This window comes from Eleutherodactylus coqui, chromosome 13 (assembly GCF_035609145.1).
Source record: "Eleutherodactylus coqui strain aEleCoq1 chromosome 13, aEleCoq1.hap1, whole genome shotgun sequence".
Taxonomy (NCBI): domain Eukaryota; kingdom Metazoa; phylum Chordata; class Amphibia; order Anura; family Eleutherodactylidae; genus Eleutherodactylus; species Eleutherodactylus coqui.
The window spans coordinates 65,691,071-65,707,970 of record NC_089849.1 but is presented as its reverse complement, the minus strand read 5'-3'; the positions used below and the strand labels follow the sequence as shown (position 1 = coordinate 65,707,970).

At 43.3% G+C, this 16,900-nt stretch overlaps 1 protein-coding gene across 4 annotated transcripts in view; it reads right to left on the bottom strand.

The window, feature by feature from the left end:
• Window positions 1-16,900, bottom strand: part of SEPTIN9 (septin 9) — a 266,768-nt gene that overhangs the window by 97,344 nt on the left and 152,524 nt on the right. For all 4 annotated transcript variants that reach the window (XM_066587587.1, XM_066587591.1, XM_066587590.1 and 1 more), the window contains one exon: window positions 16,212-16,823. In XM_066587587.1, coding sequence (XP_066443684.1) covers window positions 16,212-16,823 — 612 coding nt within the window. The remainder of the gene's footprint in view (window positions 1-16,211; window positions 16,824-16,900) is intronic.

The window sequence follows — 16,900 nt, the reverse complement described above, 5'->3', positions numbered from 1 at the left end:
AAGCATAGTTTGCATTAAAAAATGGGCAACTTTTTCTATTGTACGCCAGCTCAAGCCACGTTTTATAAAAAGGGTGTAGCTTGTTGGAAGGGGACGCGATTGCCCAGCCTGATACATTTATGCATAATTTACTCCAGAAACCGGGGTAAAGTTTACAAAAAATCTACTCTAGCTAGTGTAGATTTCTAAGTTGGCTCAAGGATTGCCCAAAATTGCTTTAATCAAGAGCTGTGTGCCTCTTCATACATTAGGCACATAATGTGCCAGTGGGGATTAAATTAAGACAATGCCTGAAGCACCAGTCTTAATAAATTCCATCCTGTATGTCTTTCACTTGCCCCTTATCAGTGATTGACAGCTATCTGTGTATGACTGTACATATAGAAATAGCTGTCAATCACTAATAGCTCCACCCATTGGACTGTTCAGCTCAGAATGTGCAAAGTTTAAATGAATAAAATACAAGTTACACTGAATCTTTCCCCATAAAACTATATATCAATCTGCTCAGCTCCGCTTGCCCTATAGCATGCTGCCTGAGGTTGGACAACATGTTTGAGCTGAAAGATTCCATTCGAGAAGATTTTGTAAGGGCCATACAGAAAAGTAGGTTCTATTCCAGATAGTGTAACATGCTAGACTTATCATCTAAAAGGATATGGATAATATTTCAAGTTGTATATAACAAAATATATGCAAGATTGACTCTACTGCACAATGGGTTAATTATTTAAAGCTTTAGTAAAACTCTGACATCCTGCTGCTAAGGTCTGTAGTGGTAAGTGAGTCATGGAGGAGTTCTGTAGAAGCTTGTATCTTCTATAACATTATCTGTCAAAGGACAACTGGATTCACATCCTGTTCATCTAGCAAGAAATGTTTTGATACCGGAAGATCAGACTGTTTGCTGACTGATTGCTGGCCTGCTTATTCATGAATTGGGGAATAATTGGGGTTTGCTCAGCTCATTTTCTGCTGGTGTAACAGGGCCTTAAAGGGGTTTTTCGACATGATAAAAAAACGAGTTCCCCATAGTAGAAAACAATACACAAGTGTACTGTCCCAGCTTCTCACATCTCCCATGCTGACAGCTCTGGATCTCACCTGTGACGCAATGTTTACAGGCTGCAGCAGCCTGTGTAAGGGACATCACAGGCAGCTGCAGCCAAACACAGACCTCAGCGCTTGAGTGTTGAGGTCTATGATTGGCTGCAGCAGCCTACAATGTTCCATATGCAGACTGACTACAGACTATAAGCAGAGAGGACAGAGCTGTGTCGCAGGAGATGCTGGTAGCTGGGAGAGGTGTTTATTATTTTTTATCGTGGGGAACTTGTTGTTTTTTTTTTATTATGTCGGACAACCCCTTTTACTCAACTGGTTTCCTATTAGCCTACTGTATTGTGAACCCCTATGCATTGACATGAGTAATTCTAGCCTATGCACAGTGATGTAGAATATGTTGGCACAATTCAGGAAACATGTAAAAAAATTCCATAATTACCAAGAGCCAAGAACGATGATGAGTCATCCAATGACTCCAGCAATAATGCAAGTTGCTCATGATGTCAGAGCAATATCTGCTTACATCTGACAGTCTGACTACTACCAAATCCCTGTAGATAGGAAGCCACACGTGGCAACTCATTGCAAATGTAAGATACAAGTCATAATCTTTACTGGAATATATTAAAAAACTCTTATTTTTTGGCTTGTGAAAGCGGTATGGTCAAGTAACTACCAATGTTACCATATTCCTATAGTGGGACATTCTGCAACTTCTGCAGTCCAATGCTTGATGCAAGCAATTCATTTACTTGTGCTGCACTAGAGTAAAATTAAAACTAAATGTCATTTGATCCCTGTGGCCTTGCTCTTCTGTAAAACTTTCCAGTAGTGTGCTTATGGCACTGGTGTAGCTTTAGGGGGTCACAGGGGTTACAATTCTGACCTGGCCCCTCCCGGCCTGGGGGCCCAGAGGCCCCCCTCGCCATGCTAAGGTTGCCTGACTGTGCTGTATAATGCTACTCCTAGGTGCTCTACGTGGCGCACCAAACTCGAGCACTGAGCTGCTTTTCCTGTATGGTGGTTGATAGTCAGAACTTCTTCCCCGATCCCGGCTCAGTCTCCTCCCCTTCGACGTTCTGAATAGAGGAAACAACATCGGAGGAGAAGAGACTGGACTGGGGCCGGTGAGAAAGTTCTGACTATCAAACACTGTGCAGGAAAAGCTGTTAAGAACCCACACCGCATGGAGGACGTAGAAAGAGAGATAAACAGTGCAGGGAAGGCAAGGTGCATCTTCTCGTATCACAGTGAGGCATATGGAGAAATAAATGAGCATCATGTGTAAGAGGGGGCAGAGAGAGAACTATAAGGGGAATCAGGTGTGACAGGGGGCATAGACAAAGCATAGGTATAATACGCTTACCGGCAGCAAAAAGTTGCAACCTTCAAGGTGGGACAAATGCCATGTAAAAAAGAAGGCTGAGAGGAGACTTAATAGTGGTCTACAAATATCTGAAGGGCTGTCACAGTGCAGAGGGATCAGCCCTATTCTCATCTGTACAAGGAAAGACTAGAAGTAATGGGATGAAACTGAAAGGGAGGAGACACAGATTAGATATTAGAAAGGACTTTCTGACAGTGAGGGTGATCAATGAGTGGAATAGGTTACCACAGGAGGTGGTGAGTTCTCCTTCAATGGAAGTGCTCAAACAGAGGCTGGACAGACATCTGTCTGGGATAATTTTGTGAATCCTGCACTGAGCAGGGGGTTGGACCCGATGACCCTGGAGGTCCCTTCCAACTCTACCATTCTATGATTGTATGATTGAAAAGCCACTAATGGAACTTGAACCATCATTTCAAAATTTAGTCCATAGAAGAAGAAAGCAAGTGGCAGCATAGCTCAGGTGCAAAAGAGATTCAAACGGTTTTATTCCTTCATGCCAAGAATAAAATGCTACACAGATCCTTTGTCAAGCTTGACAATGACCCTTCGTGGTCGAAACATAGCATTTTATTTATGAGCTGTTGTGGGACAGCCAATACGTGCATTGTATGGAGCAGAATCAGCTGCCGATCCTGCTTCATCCAAACCCCAAACCCTCAGGACATGACAATACGTCCTGTTGCGTTAAGGGGTTTAAAGGGGATGGTCTTCCCAAAATGCATTATTGTTTAAATTAAATTTTTATGTTAAAAATACTTTTAAAAGTTGATAATATTTTTTCCATGTCATTATCTTTATTAAAAAATAAATCCTGAAAACCTGCAGTTTTCACTCTGACCACTAAGCCTCATAATAGTCTGACACTTCCTCTTCTGTAGTGATCACTTCTCCTCAGTCATGTTATTATAATTGCAGATAGGATTACAATGAAAAGTAACAACTATACACAGATAATATAGGATCCACCATTCGCAATAGGTGATGTTCACAACTTACCTCTTCCTGCACAATGGACTCTATGCAGGTCACAAAGTATGTCCACTATGCTCTCCTGTAGAAGTCAATGCATTATCTCCCAATACCTACAGTCTATGTGACTGCTGTAAAGCATATCACTCAATGCTGTTATCATCAGCTTAGACTAGATGGCCGCCTCCATAATCATTTACAAAAAATTGCACTGCTCTGCCCTGGTGATGGTAATAGGGGGTTTATACGACCCCATTACACACTTTCACTTCAGCTTTCTACTGTCATTTCAGACCTTCAAGAATTGAAGAAAACATCTTGATTATGAATTATAGACTTTTTGTTCTTATCCTGATCCTACAGATGAATTCCACTGCAGATAAGATAATATAAGCCCATGGAAAAAACTTCCCAAAAGTATTTTTTGGGCCAACATGTGATTCTGAGAACAGTGAAGAATGATGAATTCTGCACTGTGGATATTTCACAGTTTAATCATATTTAATGCTGCATATAAATCAGTGTCTTGGCCAGCTGTTGGCGTTTCATTAGCCCTATCCAAAGCAGCTGTCCCGCCCCCTGTTAAATCACAGCTACACCTCCTCATCATTGCCATCCAAGCAGCTGCCGGGCTGCGTCCTGAGCTTAAGGTTCATCCCCCCAAATCCTAAACAAACGTCTGCAGGATCTGCAGGCCCCCACGAGACGCCAGAGATTATATCCTTCCTGTCCCACTGGCTCTTACTAATGGATTGATTGGGACAAGTCCTGCTGCCAGTGCGTACCATGTTCTTGGACAGCTGGCAGACTGGGGGATCAGGACTTAACCAATTGAGGACTTGTAAGTAACACAACAGTTAAAATACTTTTATATGAAAGTAGAAAATAATTTATTCTAATGGGATCTGTTCCTTTTTTGGCAAAAGAATAGGGATCAAATAAGGACTAAAAATAAAAGTGAAATAAAAAAACTTAAATATTTTCCCTAAAGTTTTCTTTGATTATCACATAATAAAATTGAGTTGTATGGTATTAAACAGAATGTTACTTAAAGGGATATTAACTTTTTAGACTTCTGCTCATCTACTAGCTTGTGTTAGTTTATCATTTCTGTAATATACTTGCATTCACATTTTTGTTGCTTTCCCACTGTAAATTACTTTTAAAGTGTCTGCCACTAGAGGTCTCCCTTCCAGCTTCCCTGCAATTCTCTGCCTATCGTTAGGTACAGAGCTTCTTATTAACAAGGACTCAGGGAAGTTTCCTTGGCAGTGGAGGGAGAAGCTTTCTTCATGGGGAGCTCCTGTGCATTCAGAGGCTGCAGGCTGACAGATCTGCAGACACTGTGATAATGATCTCCATAATCCCTGACTCCTGAGGGGGGTGTCTACGTATGTGTCTGCATGTGTGTACACATATTATATTGGGTTTACCCACTATTTGGTCAAAATGGTTTAATCCTCTTGGGAGAGCAGAAAGATGGGTATTCAGATACTGCCTCCTTGCTGATTGGACCACAGACTGTGCAATACAGCATGGGAAGTCTGAGGGCAAAGAGGTTCAGGACAGTGAGCTACTTGCAGGATGCTAGGCTTGCTACACACTTCCTCCCTGAAAGTGTATTTCAAAGAACAGGGCAACAGAAAGCTGGGGAAGACCAAATAAAAATCAGAACTTACAGACATTAAACAGGGTTTAAACAGCAGCAAATAAGAAGGTAAGGAGAACCTGTTATATTTTAGGTTTGCTTAAAAGGTGTTGTGACATCATTAAGAAGATGCAAAAAAAATTCAATTGTAGTAGCTTTATTGTCAACAAGGCAACACATTTCTGTCCTGGAATGGGACTTTCTTTTGGCCTAATTACAGAATGAAAGGCAACTGCAGGTTATTTAACCCCTTTCCTCCATATGATGTAAGGGTACGTCCTGGCAGCGGGGTACTTCCCGCAAAATGACTAACCCTTACGTCATAGGGATAGCGCGAGATCATGACTGATCTCGTGCTATCCGGCAGCAGGAGTCGGCTGTCACTGATAGCCGGCTTCCAGCTGCAACAGCGGGGGTGCATCAGAGACGCGGCCCCCCCTGTTAACCACTTCCCTGCCGCGAACTAAGTAGATTGCGGCAGGGAAAGGGTTAACAGAGGGAGCGCGCTCCCTCTGTGACTTCAGCCGGCTCTCGCGATGTAATCGTAGAGAGCCCGGCTGGTTGCCATGGCAACAGGATGCCAGATACCAGCGTCCTGTATTGCCAGTGTCTGTGATCGCTGTAATAAGCGATAAGGCATTGCAGGAGAGAAGTCCTGCAATGACTTATCATAGCTATCATCGGTGCTACAGTGTAATTCCCCCAGAGGGACACAAATGGTGTAAAAAGAAGATCAAAATAATGTACAAAAAATAAAAATGTAAAAAAAAATGTAAGAAAACACTTTTTATGCTTTTTCTCATATTGGCATAAAAAAAACCACATATTTGGTATCGTTGTGTCCGTAAAGACACGTACAATAAATTGAACAGGCTTTTAATACTGCACGGCAAAAAGCGTAAAAAACTGAGGCAAAATGCTAATTTTTAGCATTTTGCCTCCCAAAAAACACAATAAAATTGATCAAAAAAGCCATATATACCCCAAAATGGTACCAATAAAAACTACAACTTGTCTCGCAAAAAAAGCCCTCATAGAGCTCTGTCCATGGAAAAATAAAAAAGTTATAGGACTTTGAATGCAGCGATTTACAATTTTTTTTTCCAAAAAAAGGAAAAGTGGAAAAACCTAAAAAAATATATAAGAATTTTGGTATTGTTGCAATCGTACCGGCCTGCAGAAAAAGATGTAGTGTGTCATTTATGCTGCATGATTAACGCTTAAAAAAAAAAAAATCTATGGCAGAATTGATGCGCTTTCTCTCCCTGCAATCATAAAAAAGTAATAAAAGTTTTAAAATATAGTCTATGTACCCAAAAATGGCACCAATAAAAACTACAGTTCGTCAACCAAAAAACAAGCCCTTACACGGCCGCGTCGACGGAAAAATAAAATGTTATGGCTTTTGAAAAATATAGATAAGAATATACAAAAAATCGTTTGGTCCTCAATGTCAAAATAGGCCGTGTCATTAAGGGGTTAAAACCTGTGGGTTAAACTAGCAGGTGAAGTCACAGGACAATGTGACCACTGTTACAGGATGTGACTGTGTCTCATCATTGGCAATCCCTTTAATATGTAAGCTGCTACAGTAATCAGCAGACTGTCATGGGAAGGCTCTCGAGACTCAATGATGCCCATTATTATTTACCTTGCAGCGCCCATGTAAAGGGTTCCTCTTAGGCCTCATGTCCACGGGCAAAAGAACAATTAAAATCTGCAGCGGATCACCCGCACGCGGATCCGCATCCCATAGGGATGCATTGACCACCCGCGGATAGATAAATACCCGCGGATGGTCAATAAAAGTGAATTAAAAAAAAATCTGGAGCATGAAAAAAATGGACATGCTCCATTTAGGTGCGGGTCACCCGTGGGGACGGCTCCCGCAGGCTTCTATTGAAGCCTATGGAAGCCGTCCGGATCCGCGGGAGACCTAAAATCAGAATATACTCATCTGCTCCGGACGCTCCAGATCTTTCCTTCTTCGCGGCTTGATCTTCTCTCCATCGCGGCCGAATCTTCTTTCTTCGGGCCGGTGGATGTGCCCGCCGCATGCGCATGGCACGCAGCCGGCGTGCCGAGCACATCCGCCGGGCCGAAGAAAGAAGATCCGGCCGCGACGGAGAGAAGATCAAGCCGCGAAGAAGGGAACATCCGGAGCGTGCGGAGAGGTGAGTAATTGTTATTTTCAGCCCTCATGTCCGCGGGGCAGGAGGGACCCGCTGCGGATTTTCCATGGAGAATCCGCAGCGGGCCTGATTTTCCCCGTGGACATGAGGCCTAAAGGGTTAAATTTTTGACTTGGTGCAGAACTGTGAGTTGCGCAAAAAATTGCACCAAATTTACTGCATGCGCAAACATTTGCACCGATTTGCAGAAATATGGAACTGAGCAGTCTCTGTGGGAACATTCAGTAGAGGTAATGTGAGCACTATATAAGGTGTAGGAGCTGCATTACAACCAGGCAAGCACTGCCAGGAGATGCAATGGTGCTGTTGTGAGTGCTAGACACAATAGCCTGCAATAGAAAGTGTAGACACTGGTGAGAGAAGCAGTAGTGACTGCTCTAGAGAATGCTGGGGGCCACTGATTGAGGACCAGAGACTGCTGGGAGCCACAGGGGAATGTCCACAGATATGCCACGGCCCTCAGTGGAGCTACCATACAAGGTGTAACAATCTGCTGGAGAGAGGGAGACAGCGCTGAGGCTTCAACTACAGGAGGGTGTCTGGAAATCGTAGTTGAGGAATGCACCTGACTCCCCAGTAACCTGAGTCGACTGAAGCTACTGTAGTAATTTCATGCAACATAGGTAAGTGAGGTCAGCCTCAAAAAAAGCCAATCAGTGTGTACATCTTTAAGGACTTGTTAGGTAGTCAGCAGTCAGGATAGTGAGGACAGCCATTCAGAGTTGAAGTGACCTTCAGATCCCGAACAACCCAAGATGACCGCATTGCTTCTCTAACTACCTACACTCTGTCATTGGTAGTGTATCGGCAATCTAAGACCCTACAATCAGATCAGCTTCATATAATGTATGATTATATAGGAATGGGTCACTGTTTTTTATTAGATATGTTGGGTTGTAATTTCTTTATATCGATCACTGTATGGCTGAGGTTCTTTGTGGCACTTCATCTCTATTTTTTGTGTTTTTAATTATATGTATTCAATACGGATTTCTATGTTTTGTACATTGGTGTTTTTGTACATTTGGTTTTTATTGTATTCTTTGCTATGGTGCTGACAATGTATATATAAAGTATTGTGTGACCTTTGTTATTATGATAATGTATATATGATGTGTTAGTTCTGTTCCACTGTGTTAATAGGGTTCATCCTACTAACTTATCATTTGTTTTAGCCGTCAAAGTTTGGCGATTATGGGGCAGATTTGCTATTGAAAATGCACCATTACAAATAGTGCCAGAACACTGGAGCCCATTTATAAACCTATTTATGCCAGTTTCCGGTGTAAAAAAGTTGCTCATTTTTGCACAAGTGGGTATTTGCGCAAACATTTGCAGCTTTTATTCATCTTGCGTCAGTCTCGCTACTTGTTTGAAAGGTAGGCGGGGCCTTCAGAGGGGGCATGGCCACTCTTGACCGGCAGATTTATGTATAATTTACGCCAGGAACTGGTGTAAATTATACCAGACATGTACGCCAGGTCAGACCTGACATACATTTCGGAGAAGTCGCACAGAGGTGCCAGGGATGCACATAATACATGAAGAGGTGTGCGCCTCTTCATGTATTAAGCATGCCATGCGTTTAGGAAAATTGTACTAAAACCGGCGTTGGAAATGCTGGTTTTTGTAAATGTTCCCTACTGTGTTACATGCTTTGCACCACATTTATGACTCATATTAAAGACTATTAGACTTTCACCAAGTTCAAGAAAGGGGATTGGCTTTGCCGAAAAGGGGTTTGGCCTAAATGCAACTTTTCCATCACAAATGGGCTAAAATTTGGGCACAAAATTTGTGGGACAGCTAAGTCAACTAATAAGTTGTATAAAGTTAGACCAGACAGTCTACAGATGTACCAAGTTTATCATCCAGCAGAGTCCTTGGGATAAATCTAGCACATCTTAAGAATATCGGTCGAAGTTAGTACTGTCTAGATAGTATTACCCTGTTTCCCTGAAAATAAGACATACCCTGAAAATAAGACATAGCATGATTTTCCAGAATTTTTGAGGATGCAAAATGATTTTTCAGGCTTTTTGAGGATGCTTGAAATATAAACCCTACTCCAAAATTAAGCCCTGCTAACAGTTAATTTAAAAAAGTCAATTTAAATAGTGTCCAGGCAGCTATACATGTAAAAAAGTTAAACCTTTTTGAACAAAAATTTATATAAGACACTGTCTTATTTTCAGGGAAACACGGAAATAATTTTTTAAATAAAAACTTTGACATCTTTCTGTTTTGTTGAAGCGGCTATTTTTGCAAAAATGACAATTAGAAGTGCAGACCTTTGGTTGCCACTTTTGAGCTAGATTTTCTTTGCAGCGCAGTGCCACATATTATGTGTGTGCCATGCACAGTTAAGTTGTCAGAGCCCAAAGTTTTTGGTGAGATCGGCCTATAGTCTAACTAAAGTTTGAAACACGGGAGTGTACATTAAAGGGGTTGTTCAAGTTCTTTTTTTTCTATAGATCACATCTCCCTCTGCCAGAGAACAATAAATAGGCATATACTCCTCTCTCCCTGCTATATCCTGCGCCGCTGCTCGGTCCTCGCTGCGGTTGTTTGTTTACTGCAGTCTCACCTGTTTACGGGACGTTACCAGCTGCTGCAGCCAAAGACGGAGCTCAGCGCTTTATCGCTGGGACAGCCTGTAAACGGGACGTAACGGGGGAGACCGAGAGCAGCGTGCGGTACACAGCGGGCAGAACTGAGTATATGTCTATTAGAAGAAAAGTTCTCAGACAACCCCTATAACCACTAAACCTAAAACATAATAGAAAATAGTTCTACAACAAATGCACATAAAAACTGCCCATTGTGACCGATACTTTTGCTAAATTTTTAGTAAATTAAAGCAGCGATCTATTTGGCCAACTCCTCTATGCTGTCTCTGCATTCGACTTCAAAATTCTTTCCGGATGTACTCATCTCTAACCATTTTCTCTATTGACATTTCAGACTCTGGTAACCGGTTACTGTGTCCTGTGTTAAAGTACAAGACAGGAAGCTGACTATATATGAGAACATATAACATCCCCAACCACACCACTGCCTTAGATGTCTTCGTTTGTGATAATATCTTTATAGTGGTGAATAGGCTCATGATTTATATTAGCTTTTTTATTACTTCTTAGTATTCGCCTTAAGTTTACTTGATCCATCACACTTAAAGCAGATGTGTCATCTGAAAAGGACATCTTGTTTAAATCAAGTTTTATGCTTTTTATATTTTTTAAGAATTATTGGTGATTTTCTTCTTTTTTTTTTGTCACTATCTGCATTACAAAATAATCCTCAAATCTTGCAGTTTTCACTTTGGCCACTGAACCTCAGAATAGACTCACTTTCTGTTCTGCAGAGAAAACTGTTCAGCAGTCTTTTTATTATCATCACAGGCAAGGTTAAATTGAAAGGTAATACCTATATATACACAAGACAAGTTCTCGACCTTCACAATAAATGATGGTCACAGTTCTCTCCCCTCTCTTTCCTGCACATTCACACCTGCATAGGTCGCAGATCACATCTAGAACACTCTCCTATGGAAGTTAATGAACATCTCTGGCCTGTAGGTTCATGTGGCTGCTGCAAAGCATATCTCTAAATGACAATCACAGAAAATGGCCGTTACTTACAGGGTGAGGAGTGCATATAGATGCATTCTCTCACCATGCAGGTAGCTGACTCCAAGCGTGCTCGGGGAGCGGGGGGTCAGTGGCGGGTGGCGGGTGGGGGGGGAGAGAGTGAGAGAGTTCTCTCTCTCTCCCCCGCTCATCCCCGCCGCCCCCTGAGCACCGTAAGCAGTAACTCAAGATGAGCGATGCTCACTTGAGTAACTGCTGTTTCCGAGCGTGCTCGCTCATCTCTAGTAAAGACCTGATAAGGGTGCTCCAGCAAAAAATATTTATCACTTATCCATCGGATGGATGATAAATGTTAAATTGGTGTAGGTCCAGCTGCAAAGGAGTTAACTGGAGTCCTAATAGGGACATTGACAACATCTCATTAGCCATGTCAAAATTAGTCATAATTAGTGGTTGTGAGTATGGCTGTAATAGTTGTTTAGGGCTCATGCATGTGCTGTCTCTGAATACATGTATTGCTGTTCTATAACAACAACTAGAACTTTTCCAAAATCTGTTATTGCTTCCACTGATTTCAAGCAAGTTCTCCCAAACAAGTATGATAAAAGTTACCATTACTCAATATTTTTCCACTCCACAAAAACCTGCCAAATGATACAGTAAAACGTTATGTGACAAGATGTAACAAGGCCATAATTGGCCAGGAAAGGGTTTAGATTGAAGAATACAGCCAAACGTTCCACGCTCCTCCCAGAACAGCAGAATTCCCAGATCACTGGGTATGTTTCATGACTCACTAGGTCAGATGTCTCGGCGCACCCCCTCCCCCTTATTCCCTCAGATAAAGCTCATTTTGCAATCAAAGCCAATATTCTCCAACTAACTTTTTCCTTACTGTCTGTGTGTTTCATTGTTTAGCCGGAGTTCATTGGGACAATTTAGACATTTAAAAAGGAAATAAGAGATATGACTGTGGACAGAACAATGAATTGGGAATCACATTCTGAAAGCATCAAAATTAGGATTTTTTTTAACAAATCCTTGATTGCGGTGTCAGAAGCTACAGGCCTGTTTTACATCTATTTGTGTTTTAATTGCACATGACTTTTCTGCATTTTAAACAGCGTTTGTAATATTAAAAGGATTATCCCAAGATTGACTTTTAACACCTATCCATAGTCTGATTGATGGTGGGTCTTACCAATGAGACCCCCACTGATCTTGAGAATGGGGGTCTAGTGTCCCCTTCTTTTCCTCAATGTGGACTTATTGCACCACCCTGCAGTGACATGGAAACTGATGTGGCACGGCGCCACTCCATTTATTTCAATGGATTGGCTCAGAGCAAGGACCAATCAGGGGCAGCTCTCAGCTATTGAATGACAGCTGAGAGTTGCCCCTGATTGGTCCCTGCGCTCAGCCAATTAGAGGCAGCACTCACTCACCCATTCATGAAATCATGAATGGGTGAGTGAGAGCTGCCTCTGATTGGTGAGGGCTGTGACCAATCAGAGGCAGCCCATTCAGCAGGCGGGGATTTTAAATCCCTGCCTGCTGAATACTACACAGAGCAATTCAGGAGAACTGCCGGCCGCGGCTGAACTCCGGCTGCAGGGACAAGGTGAGTATATATATATTTTTTTTATTTTTACACATTTTAGGATGATTTTCAGTGAAGGGCTTATATGTTTAAGCCCTTCCCGAAAATTCATCCTGCGCTCGCCGGCAGCCCATTGCTTTCAATGGAGCCGGCTGTATTGCCGGCTCCATTGAATTCAATGGGCGAACATTGTTCTTCTCTGCCACAGCTGTTGCAGCTGTGGAGAGGAGAATGATCTTTATAGTATATGTTCTCAATGGGGTTGGCGCTGCTGCCGCCGGCCCCATTGAGTGCATATATAGAACACAAGGAATCGCAGATTGCAGATAGGCGCGATCTGCGATTCCTCATGTCCTATAATTTATCGGACATCCCATAAAAAGACATGTGACCGATCCCATTGCGAAGCAATGGTTCTATATATGCGCAGATCGCATGCGCATCCGCAAATCGCGGCAAAAAACGGTCGTCTGACCGAGGCCTCAGTTGCACCTTTTGATGCAGGTTTTTAAGCCCAAACCAGAAGTGGATCCAGTAGGAAGGAGAAGTAAAGTTCCTTCCTTTCTATTTCCCATCCACTTTGAACCCACTTCTGGCTTTGACTCAAAAAGTTGCACCAAAAAGTGCATCACAAAAAATGGCGTCTGTTATTCCAGCTTTATAAAAACAAACCTCATCGTTTAGTTCTTACTATCGTTTAAACCATACACCCTAGAAGCCTTCAAAACCATTTTTATATTTGAATTAACTAAAACTATAGAGGAAGACGTATTAATATGAAAAACAAGCTCTATATGTTACTGAAAACATGTCCAATGAACAATGAGACCATTTTGGAGGTCTGGGCGCTGGGCATTCCTCGAAGAGTATTCATTAAACATATGATGCCATATGTGCAAAGAGCTGCTAAATGTAAAGTATCTGTCAAATTCTCGAACCTCCGCTGCTATACTAAACAAAAAGAGAATTAAACAACTTACATTCGCAGACGATCAAGCTGACATTTCTTAACTTTGCAGTCTATTCTATGCTTCATGCTAGAGACAAGAGTCTACCTTTGTCTCTCCCAAATCAATGCAAACGTTTAATAAAAAGGGTCAACAGCCACAATAAAATGATAATGTCTTGAATATTGTAGAGCGAGTCCTTGTACTACTTCAACTAGTGATGGAGTCCTTGGGAAACTCTTGCTTCAAACAATCTGGCGCCACAAGAGTAACAACAGTAAAAACCTGGTGTCAAACAGAGCCTCATAGTTTCGTAGAAAGAACAGGCATCCAATGTTAGAACTTCAGGAGGATCACATATTAAAATGTAGATTTATCACCATAGTACAAACTGTATAAAACTCTTCTTGCAGATAATGGAACAGCCTTGACTGAAGGTACATCCCTTAACACTATTCATTTGACATTTCATTTGCATTCATTTAAACCAAGATGGTCAACCTTTTTGATTCGAACCCCACCATATCAGATTGTGGGACTCTGAAGCTGGTTATACACGTCAAACAACTCCAGTATTTCTCCCAGCTTCACCATTAATATCGGCCAAGCATGCATGTTTATTTCAAGATGGAAAAGGGGATAAGTTGTTGTCAGACCCCTCTAGCAATGGCTTATCTCCTGTGAGTACAAAGGATCAGCCACATTGAAATCCAACATGCACGAACCTTTTTGACTGGGGAGGCTCCCATGCACATATGATCAATGTCCAATCTTGTTAAAAATCAGTAGACTTGGATGTTTTTTTCTCTTATGAGAATGACCAGCTTACAGGGGTTTTCCAGTTGCAAACTATTGATGGCCTGTTCTTAGGACAGGTCATCAAGAGTAGATCAGTGATGGTGTCTGCCACCCAGGACTCCCATTGATTAGCTGTTCATTGAGTTAGTGCGCTTGTTAATGGAGCTGATTTCTGCAGCAAGTCAACAGCTCTGTCCACACTGCAGTGGCAGGCGGTATTAGTGTAACTTGACGCCACCAGGGAGCTAAGGGTTTGACAGGGCTACGCCCCGGTCACACCTCTAGCTCCCAATTGGCTGCATTCGTCAAGGTGTTTGAAGGTCCTTTAGCAGCATCTGCATATAGTCCAGTTCCCCTGCACTCTGCCTCTGCTGCCTCGCAGCTATGTGCCAGGACGTAGCTGTCAACTCACTGTACCCTGAGGACTGATTTCCCTAATTGCGGGCAGCCGTGGGGATATTCACCCCTCTGTTCCTGTAGGGTGCCGTTGGAAGTGTCCTATGGCTGCTGTTGTGCCATGTTTGCCTGTGGGCTGCTGCCAGACCACGCAGCGTAAACTTTGCAGTCCCCGCTGTAGTGCCCTGTGTGCCTGGACTCCAGATGATCCCCTCACCTCTGCCATTTACCTCCGCACCACGTTAGCTTATAACTGGCGGAAGGGAGCTGAGGGAGAGGGCCGGTGGTAGGGGAGCTGCAAGTTGCTCTGCGGGAGCGGAGGCACAGGGGAGCTGGAGTCACGATCATCCCTGCGCCCCTGCCATTTCCCTCCACACAAACTTTGGTTGTAAGTGCCAGGAGGGTGTGTGTGTGGGGGGATGGGAGGGGGGAACACCCGCATTAACTGACCGCTGGTTACGCACTTGTTCTCTGGGAGCAAAGGCAGAGGGCCGATAGCAGGGGAGCTGCAAGTTGGTCTGCGCAAGTGGAGGTCCGATAGCAGGGGGGGCTGGACTGTATCCAGATGCTGCTAAAGGACCTTCTAGTACCTTGACGAATGTAGCCAATCGGGAGCTAGGGGTGTGAGAGGGGCATTTCTCCTCTCAAACCCCTAACGGTGGCGTCAAGGTACACTAATACCATGGCAGGCTTGGAAATGCAGGCGAAGTTCCAGTTTACTTGAATAGGAACTTGGCTTGCAAGCCTGGTCACTGCTGAGAGAACTGAGCTGTCTGCTTCCTGTAGAAATCAGCTCAGTGCATGAGTGCACTGACCCAGTGGACAGCTGATCAGCGGGGGTCCTGGGCAGTAGAGCCCATCTGGTCTACTAATGTTGGCCTGCATATTCACTGCATATTTGTGCACCATTTAAGTTCCCATCTGTATTGGCCCTAGTATTAATACATGACAAGCATAGTATTCCCAGTAGTAATAGCAACCTCCCTATTGGCCTCTGGCCAGACAGCATCCCTACAGGCATTCCAATCTCTGCAGCTTCGGTCTGGCGGCGACAGAGCAGAGTCTGTGACCGCTGACTTCTCCCTTCGGAGTCAGCACTACGTGCAGGACGGTGCACAGAGACTCTGGGAGGAGGAGGTCAGCAGTCAGACTGTACTGCTGCAGCTGAACCGCACCCGCGGGCTGGGGAAGTGGAATGCTGCACGGCCGGGCGGCCACATAAAAAGAGGCAGTGAGCCTTGTGTTTGACATGTGTGTCCTATGGTATCATATATAGGTCAAGCAAAATCACAAGACCTCTATGGAAGAATCACATGCTGCTTAAACTGTTCAACAAAAGTGCCAATGAGGTTAAACAGACATGGATATCAACTATTATAGTCCTTGACAAAGTGCTACAGGTGCTGCTATGGAAAGGTTCTTCAACTGGTCTCATGACAGGTCTTACCCCAGCTTCAGGTATTTCCTCTGTCAGTCCTGTATTACCCCCTACCACATGCGTCACACTTATGCTATGCTTAAACCATCTGGCACCACTAGTATGATTTAAAGCAAAAATAAAAATGTTGCATCACAGATGATCTAAAGCAATAACCTTTGAATGAGACATCACTTACCCTCAGGGGTTCTCTGTTGAACCTCTATTTGGACAGGTTGTAGTTTGGGTTCTTGTTGATGGTGAAACACGTTGGATGTTGGAATGGAGTTTTCAACCTGCTTGACTGGGGGGACTTCTGGAGATTTTGGCACCTGGATCTCAATTCTTTTGGCATTGGATTCTTCTACTTTTCTTTGGTTCAATTCAGGAATTTTAGAACTTGGGGAGTCTCCACGAAGATCATGAGGCTTTCCCAGAGAGATCTCTGCTCTTCTTGGTATGGGTTCCGGTGGTTTATGCCCAGACAGTTCAGCCCTCTTCAAACCAAATCTCGACATCGCTGGAGCAGAATTTTCCACCTGCTTGGATGAGATGTCAATTGAAATCTCTGTTCGTCTGGACATAGGTTCTGGGTGCCGGGATCCAGACAATTCAATACGTCTTAGTGATGACTTAGGGGACCTCTGACCACCAATATCTGCATGTCTCGAGTGTGGCTCATTTCTAGGGCTTGAGTCCTGGAATTTCTGTGCAGCTGCACCTCTTAGCAGTGGATTTGGGGTTCTGCGTAGTGGGACAGAGGGGTTCGGAGATTGGTCGACCTCCTCGACCTCGAAAGACCTCTTCAGTGCTAAGAATGATAGAAAATCAACATTCAATTTATATATGAAATTTCCATTAATAAGCAACATGTGGTAATATACAAAC